Genomic DNA, 9,379 nt, shown 5'->3' on the forward strand with positions numbered 1-9,379 from the left:
TGTGAAGAGATAGGCATCACATTATTCTATAAATGGTGAATATTAGATTTGGAGTCAAACTCTTCCATTACAATCTGCATTATGATTGCTGTTGATATAGCATTCCAGATGAGCTTAAAGCAGACTACACCACTATAAGCAAATGTATTCAACAGCTCTGGAATTCACTGCACTGCACACATTTAATTTTCAAGAAGCAAAACTCAGCGCTTTACTTTTTCTTTTGCTTTAGCATTGCACACTAAGACACATTTGGTAAAAAGAGGTTTATAAAATTAAATCACAGTTCAGCATTGCAGTGCACAAAATATACAATACAGGAGAGATACCCTAGCGGCCTAGCCTAATAGAAGACATGTACTGTATTTAGGGGGCGCTCAAATTAATCCTGAAAAGAAAAAGAAAAACTTAAAATAATAACGGACAACAAACAGTGCCAACCAATACAGAATCATGAGCACCGGTACTTGTGTAGTCTCTCAAGACAGCTGAGAAGAGGAAGTAGTCGTAAGACCGGGAGGTGTTCGACCAATACAATTGTTTTTAATATATTTTAAAATGTACATTTCTGCTCAGCCGCTAGCTATAGCTAGGCCTCGACTCATTTGTTTTCAAGTATGAATTATTAACAGGTATATCTAAGTGATGACACAAGGGACACAGAAGTGGGGAAATGACTGGCTCACTTTCAGAGCTGCTGAACTACAGATGGGTAGGTGGAAGCGTGTGGAAATTGCGGGAGCGAACGAGGTCCATCTTGAGAGACTATCGTACTTCTGCGGTTCTTCGTTAAGTTACGATAATGGTGCATAAAGAGCTGAATTTCTTGGTTTCCGAGATTGTAGAATATTGTACAACGACATACAAATAAACATCAGAACAAAAACATCTTAGCTGATGTAATTCACAAACTGAACAACAACAACAACAACAACAACAACAACAACAACAATACAGCTCCAGAAATTACTAGTCAACAGTAACACTGTGACAACTCTTAATTAGGTGACTCAAAATGGTGAATACCATTAGTCGATACTATTTCTTCTCTATGGATGGAAGGAAGCAGTCATAATGTGACTGGATAACAGATACCTTGACAAATATATTCAGTGATGTTGAATTACACATTTAACACTCTAGACTCGCCATTAAATAAGCTACAGAAAAAACACGATCAAAGGGAAGTGCATGTTAAATAACCACAGTAATAATCACCTATTACACAAAAACAAAGCAGAGGAATAGCCATTCCTATATCACAGAGAAATAAGATGTAACCCATAGCCTTAAATGGTCCCAGTATAACAGAATTGTGGTTTTAAATGGTCCCAGTATAACAGAATTGTGGTTTTAAATGGTCCCAATAGAACAGAGAATCATGCTTTTAAAGGGTCACAGTAGAACATAAAACCATGCTTTTAAATATGTTCTCCTCATAAGCGCTTTGGACAATTTACATCTCTAGGTATAAAGCACATTGGAATGACACATGGGTGGACAATACAAAAGACATGATAAAGGCATATCTACCTTGAAGTGCTAGTGTTATTATTCTGTACTAATCACACACAGTACAGAGAGATGAAACCTGGAATGGTCACAATCTATAACTTGTATAAAGTGAGTTGCTATGTAGACACTGAGGGGGAAAAGCCCTTTAAGCACAGAATACAGTTGTTATTCGCCTTACAAAATAGAAAACATACAGTATGTCAAATAAGGCATATATTAAAAATGACTCATAAATACTACAACACTTCTATAAATCCCAGTAGATATTCTTTATGCAGGATTAACAATAAGCACTACACAGAATTGGCACACTGGTGCCAAATAAGCAGTATTATAGTCATAAACGATCCCTTTCATTTTAATGGAGAAGCTTCAATCATTTCAAAATAATGATTAGAATACACTTAGAAACCCTGTTAAAGAGCTACAGTAATAAACCAACTGTAAATATTACAGAGAGCACTTTTCAAATCTGAAAATTCAACTTTGTCTAACTCAAAAATGTCCTCCCCACCCCTGTGAACCCCCTCCCTTCAGTCCAGTGCTGGGGAGGCGGGACTATAGTGAAAAGAGGCGGGACTATAGTGAAAAGTACACAAACATGAAGATGCCCAGAGAGCAGACCACGACGAGGCCCAGGTTGAGGATCAGTTTGACCCTGGGAGGCTCGTACAGCATCTCAGCAATTACTCTCTCGTCCTCCTCCAGCGCTTTGGGCTGGGCTTCCTGGGCCCCCTGCCCACAACCACAGAACCAATACAGCACACGCAGACACCTGCCTCTTTCCTCGTCGCCGTGGCAGCTTTCCTCAGCCCCCACTGGCTCCATCCTCCCGTTACCAACGTGGTCGGTGGGCGTGGTCACCGGGGTCGTCTCTGTGCTCGGGGTCGCCGGGTCGTGTTCTGTGGACGGGACCAGGAGCTTGACGTCCGCCCCGTCTAGACACCTCTCGCTCCGGACGTCCGGGGGCAGGTCCTTGTGGAGGCTCTCCTCCGTCAGCCCGTAGGCTTCCTCCCGGCCCCTGAGGGGAAGCTTGTCCACGTCGCGCAGCCCCCAGAATGTGGTGGTACGGACCTGGTCCTCGTCGGGCGCAGCAGTGCAGAGACTGACCACCACAGCTATGAGTCCAGTCACCCAGAACAGCCCGGCAGCCACGTACATGTAGTGGACGCGTGTCACGAAGGCCGGCCTGTCGTCTGGCTCGTCACAGCGAGGCTCGCGGTAGATAAACGCCAGGATCAAACGCAGTGCACCCAGTACGAAGCCAGTCATGCCTCCCCAGAATGCACCTCTCTCATTGCAGCGCTTCCAGAACACCCCCAGCAAGAACAGAGCAGCGATGGGAGGAGTCAGGTAGCCAGCCACTTCCTGTATGTAGAGGTACATCTGTCCCCCCTGCATTTCGATGATGACGGGGACCCAGGCGATGCTGATGGCCACCATGAACACCACAAACAGCCGGCCCACGACAAGCAACTCTCTCTGGGATGCCCCCCGCCGAGCGGTCTGGTAGATGTCCAGGGTGAAGATGGTGCTGGCGCTGTTGAAGATGGAGTCCAGGTCACTCATGAGGGCAGCGATCATGACAGCCATCATCAGCCCCCTCAGGCCCACTGGCATCACGGACATCACCAGGCGCGGGTAAGCAATGTTAGAGCAGCCGGCCTTAGAACCACACACGGCCATGCAGTGTTCTGGCCCGATGCAGGCTATCTCGTCTGTAAACAGGATTCGGGAGATCATGCCTGGAATCACAATGATGAACATAGGGAGGACTTTGAGTATGCCAGCCATGAGCGTGGAGCCCTTGGCATGAGCGATGTTCTTGGCCGCCAGTACCCTCTGGACGATGACTTGATCTGCACACCAGTACCAGATGGAGGCTGGGGTTTGGCCCAGAAGGAAGCCCGGCCAGGGGATGTCCTCGTCCAGAGGGTCCCGAAGGATGTGCAGGGAGTCTGGCTTAGGCTCGACGTGACAGGAGGGGGAATAGGTGTAGTTCCCGCTGGCAACGATGGCAGAAATATTAGGGACCGCCTGCATGTATTTAGTCCTGACTCCCTCCATCCCGCCCACCTTTCCCAGGCTGATGATGGTCAGGGTGAGGGCTCCTCCGATCATCAACACCGCCTGGAGGGCGTCTGTGTACATCACCGCCACCAGCCCCCCGGTGATCGTCAGCAGCGCAGTCATACTTATGAGTAAGATGATGGATAGATAGAGGTTCCATCCTAACGACTCCTGGATGAAGAGCGCCCCGGCGTACAGATCCACAGAGAGCTTGGTGAAGATGTAGAGCAGCACGGATAAGGCGGCGAAGTACACCTTCAGCCTGTTGCCTCCGTAGCGCTTGGACAGGTACTCCGGCATGGTGTAGACGCCCGAGTGGATGTAGACGGGGATGAACACCCAGCCCAGGAGCTGCAGCAGCAGCACAGCGTTGAACTCCCACGCTCCCACGGCGAAGCCACTGGCCGCTCCGGAACCCGCCAGGCCGATGAAGTGTTCGCTGCCTATGTTGCTGACGAAGAGAGACGCTCCGATCACGGGCCACGTCATGGAGCGTCCGGCCAGGAAGTAGCCGCTCACCGTGCTGCGGTTCGCCTTCCACATGGAGAAGAACCCGATGCTGAGGACCAGGACGAAGTAAAGGCCCACCACGGCGAGGTCTGCCGCCTCCATCCCGGGACCCATCTTAACTTCTGTCAGAAAAGGTCACGGTCGAATGATGTCCTGCGGGAAAGGCAAGGTTTAGTATTAAAGTAAAAAGGAGCAAAGAAAATGTTCTCCTTTGGTTTGCTGTTTGGAAGGAAGTTCTCCACCGTCAGGTCAAATTCACTAGGATGAACTGCAGGAAAATCATCTCCCAGCCCTAGTGTTCTAGCTGCAGGCCTCTGGTGCTGCAGGCCTCTGGTGCTGCAGGCCTCTGGTCTAGCTGGTGCTGCAGGCCTCTGGTGCTGCAGGCCTCTGGTCTAGCTGGTGCTGCAGGCCTCTGGTGCTGCAGGCCTCTGGTCTAGCTGGTGCTGCAGGCCTCTAGTCTAGCTGCAGGCCTCTGGTGCTGCAGGCCTCTGGTGCTGCAGGCCTCTGGTCTAGCTGCAGGCCTCTGGTCTAGCTGCAGGCCTCTGGTGCTGCAGGCCTCTGGTGCTGCAGGCCTCTGGTCTAGCTGCAGGCCTCTGGTGCTGCAGGCCTCTGGTGCTGCAGGCCTCTGGTGCTGCAGGCCTCTGGTGCTGCAGGCCTCTGGTCTAGCTGCAGGCCTCTGGTGCTGCAGGCCTCTAGTCTAGTGTTCTAGCTGCAGGCCTCTGCTTCTGCAGGCCTCTGGTGCTGCAGGCCTCTGGTGCTGCAGGCCTCTGGTCTAGCTGCAGGCCTCTGGTGCTGCAGGCCTCTGGTCTAGTGTTCTAGCTACAGGCCTCTGGTGCTGCAGGCCTCTGGTGCTGCAGGCCTCTGGTCTAGCTGCAGGCCTCTGGTGCTGCAGGCCTCTGGTCTAGTGTTCTAGCTGCAGGCCTCTGGTGCTGCAGGCCTCTGGTGCTGCAGGCCTCTGGTCTAGTGTTCTAGCTGCAGGCCTTTGCTGCTGCAGGCCTCTGGTGCTGCAGGCCTCTGGTATAGCTGGTGCTGCAGGCCTCTGGTGCTGCAGGCCTCTGGTCTAGTGTTCTAGCTGCAGGCCTCTGGTGCTGCAGGCCTCTGGTCTAGCTGGTGCTGCAGGCCTCTGGTGCTGCAGGCCTCTGGTCTAGCTGCAGGCCTCTGGTGCTGCAGGCCTCTGGTCTAGTGTTCTAGCTGCAGGCCTCTGCTGCTGCAGGCCTCTGGTGCTGCAGGCCTCTGGTCTAGCAAACCTGAGAGTTAACAGTCCTGCAAGACAGAAAAGACAGAGAAGGAAAAACACCTCATTATAGTCTTTAGTTTGGAACAAATCCACATGTACTGACACATGTACTGACACAGGTACTGACACAGGAACTGACACATGTACTGACACATGTACTGACACAGGTACTGACACAGGAACTGACACATGTACTGACACATGTACTGACACAGGTACTGACACAGGAACTGACACATGTACTGACACAGGTACTGACACATGTACTGACACATGTACTGACACATGTACTGACACATGGACTGACACATGTACTGACACATGTACTGACACATGTACTGACACACTAAATACACAGGTACTGACACATGTACTGACACACTAAATACACAGGTACTGACACATGTACTGACACAGGTAACGTCACGGTGACCAAATGCGTCCACATTTTTATAGGATTCTATCACATTTTCATAACAATAGCGAATATTACTTACCCTGCGCCGTTTTCATTGAGGTTTCTTACAAATTAACGATGTTTTATTTGTCCTCTATATGCGGATAACATTTAAAATCTTAAATTGTACCATTTTGTTTCCCTTTAGACAACAAACATAATGCTAATGATGCACTTTTGTTAAGATAATTAGTTTACCATTCGCGGTCACTGTACTGAGGTCGCATTAATAGTTTACCGCTGTTCAGATCGCGTCAAAGAATAGACGCGTCCCAGTGACCTGTGACCTGTGCTAAAGGTCTTGGGAAATGTATTCATGTAGTTTTCAACATTTTCACCTTTAAATTTTAAACCAATGCTGCCATCTACTGACAACAGAAAGTGTTGTGTATCGTCAACTTGAGAGGCACTTCCGTAAACACCGTCGCCCAAAACCCATTCTAGAGATTCCCACTTTTTACTGGAAATGGGGCGTGGCCGAATTTGGTCCGAGACAATAAGAGTGACTGAGATTGGTCTACGTTCCGTTACTGACACATGTACTGACACATGTACTGACACAGGTACTGACACATGTACTGACACATGTACTGACACAGGTACTGACACATGTACTGACACATGTACTGACACAGGTACTGACACATGTACTGACACAGGTACTGACACATGTACTGACACATGTACTGACACAGGTACTGACACATGTACTGACACATGTACTGACACAGGTACTGACACATGTACTGACACATGTACTGACACAGGAACTGACACAGGTACTGACACATGTACTGACACATGTACTGACACAGGTACTGACACAGGTACTGACACATGTACTGACACATGTACTGACACATGTACTGACACAGGTACTGACACAGGAACTGACACAGGTACTGACACATGTACTGACACATGTACTGACACAGGTACTGACACAGATACTGACACAGGAACTGACACAGGTACTGACACATGTACTGACACATGTACTGACACAGGTACTGACACAGGTACTGACACAGGAACTGACACATGTACTGACACATGTACTGACACATGTACTGACACATGTACTGACACATGTACTGACACAGGTACTGACACATGTACTGACACACTAAATATACATGTACTGACACATGTACTGACACACTAAATACACAGGTACTGACACAGGTACTGACACATGTACTGACACATGTACTGACACACTAAATATACAGGTACTGACACAGGTACTGACACATGTACTGACACATGTACTGACACACTAAATATACAGGTACTAGTGTGTCAGTACATGTGTCAGTACATGTGTCAGTACCTGTGTCAGACTGACACAGGTACTGACACATGTACTGACACATGTACTGACACACTAAATATACAGGTACTGACACAATTGCTGCTTATTATAGCTGAGTAATGCAGACAAACAGGGTCTGGTAGAAAAGACAGAAACGCAAAAACAGATTTAGCAAATGCGTTTATTTATAGATAAATACTAAGATAATTAGCATGTGAACAATACACACTGAGATCATGGGGTGGGAGTGAGACATGTGGATTGGAGTGAGACATGGGGATGTGAGTGAGACATGGGAGTGAGACATGGGGATGGGAGTGAAACATTGGGATGTGAGTGAGACATGGGGATGTGAGTGAGACATGGGGATGGGAGTAAGACATGTGGATGGGAGTGAGACATGGGAGTGAGACATGTGGATGGAAGTGAGACATGGGAGTGAAACATTGGGATGTGAGTGAGACATGGGAGTGAGACATGGGGTGGGAGTGAGACATGGGGATGGGAGTGAGACATGGAAGTGAGACATGGGGATGGGAGTGAGACATGGAAGTGAGACATGGGGATGGGAGTGAGACATGGAAGTGAGACATGGGGATGGGAGTGAGACATGGGGATGGGAGTGAGATCATGGGGATGGGAGTTAGACATGGGACTGAGACATGGGGATGGGAGTGAGACATGGGAGTGAGATCATGGGGATGGGAGTGAGACATGGGGATGGGAGTGAGACATGGGATGGTAGTGAGACATGGTAGTGAGACATGGGAGTGAGATCATGGGGATGGGAGTGAGACATGGGGGCCAAGAGCTAAACTGGAGAGCAAAACAAGATTGTGCCAGGAAGGTTTTGGAGTTGTATTTGGAGTGTATTTCGTGACTGTTGGGAACTAGGCTACACTGGCACACCTACTTCCAGTGAATGACGGTAAGCTAGGCTAACGGTGCGACTGTTGTCTAACTAATAAACTAATTTTCCAAAAGGTTGGCGTGTTCCTTTAAGCTTTTTTTCCCCTTTTTAAACCTTTATTTGACCAGGGCGTGTTCACTGAGCACAGAGCTCTGCTCTTTTTCAGCTATGCTCTGCTTCACACTCACACAGTTAACACACATTCACACCTGGAAGCTGCCCAGTACAACCACAGTCCGACACTGTTGACCACTAGGAGCTGCCCAGTACAACCACAGTCTGACACTGTTGACCATTAGGAGCTGCCCAGTACAACCACAGTCTGACACTGTTGACCACTAGTTTAAGTTTATTTGGTTCCCCATTAGCCACAGCAGTGCTGGAGCTATTCTTCCTGGGGTCCATAACACGTAAAATACAGTTACAGAGTTATACACTCACAACATTCACATGTCATACAGATAATTAAAACAACAATAAAAACTTCTAATCAAATTCATAATACAATACAACAATATATACGCCTAATGAATTCATAATACAATACAATAATACCTAAATTAATTCATAATACAATACGGCATAATATACTATTTAGCTTTTACATACATATCTATGTTCATATCAGCCAATTATACAATCTTTTAATAATATATCCCTATCAGACACATGCCTTTTCATCTACGTATATACCTATCTCTTTATCAGACACATACATTTTCATTTACGTACACACTATCTATTAGGGAATGTCAATTTCTTTGGTTGAAAATGTTGTTTTACCACGATTTTGAAACAATATTTACTATTTTCCTGCTTAACATGTCTGGGAAGAGAGTTCCATTCCTGCATACCACGGAACATGACAGTTCGCTTCATTGCATTCAACCTCACTTTTGGAAGTGTAAAACCTCGTGCAGAAGCATGTCTGGTGGAATGGTTGTGTCTGTCAATTATAATATATAAAATTGAGGGAATCTTTGTAACAAGAATATTCCCACAATGAGTGAGCAGAGTAACTTATGTTTGACAAGTAACCAAGTTAAACAACTGTGCATCGCTGCGACATTAGTTCTGTACTCACAGTGAAGCGATATACGTGCTGCTTTGTTTTGTACCATTTGCAATTTTTTCAGTTTATTCGTCGTTACATTCGACCATACTGCAGAACAATAGTCAAGATTTGACAAAACCAGAGCTTGAATTACCTGTTTGATAGAATTTAGTGGTAACAATTGAGCACATCTTTTAACAACAGAAATCCCTCTTCCCATTTTCACTACTATAATGTTGTATAATGCTGAACAACAACAGTGGCCAGCGGAGATCCTTTGTTGCGGCCGAGGCAAGGAAAAGGCGCGACGG

At 47.2% G+C, this 9,379-nt stretch overlaps 1 protein-coding gene across 1 annotated transcript; it reads right to left on the bottom strand.

The window, feature by feature from the left end:
• Window positions 1-251: 251 nt before the first annotated feature.
• Window positions 252-4,534, bottom strand: slc5a3b (solute carrier family 5 member 3b). The gene is made up of 2 exons (XM_084320927.1): window positions 4,338-4,534; window positions 252-4,248 (listed from the first exon to the last, which is right to left on the bottom strand). The coding sequence occupies exon 2, from the start codon at window positions 4,207-4,209 to the stop codon at window positions 2,095-2,097; it is 2,115 nt and encodes a 704-aa protein (XP_084177053.1). The 5' UTR covers window positions 4,210-4,248; window positions 4,338-4,534; the 3' UTR covers window positions 252-2,094.
• Window positions 4,535-9,379: the final 4,845 nt, after the last annotated feature.

This window comes from Notolepis coatsorum (genome assembly GCF_963971535.1).
Source record: "Notolepis coatsorum genome assembly, chromosome: 8".
Taxonomy (NCBI): domain Eukaryota; kingdom Metazoa; phylum Chordata; class Actinopteri; order Aulopiformes; family Paralepididae; genus Notolepis; species Notolepis coatsorum.

What these genes read in the sequence shown, in the direction of transcription:
- slc5a3b (XM_084320927.1), bottom strand. Translation starts at nt 4,209, where the DNA reads ATGGGTCCCGGGATGGAGGCGGCAGACCTCGCCGTGGTGGGCCTTTAC.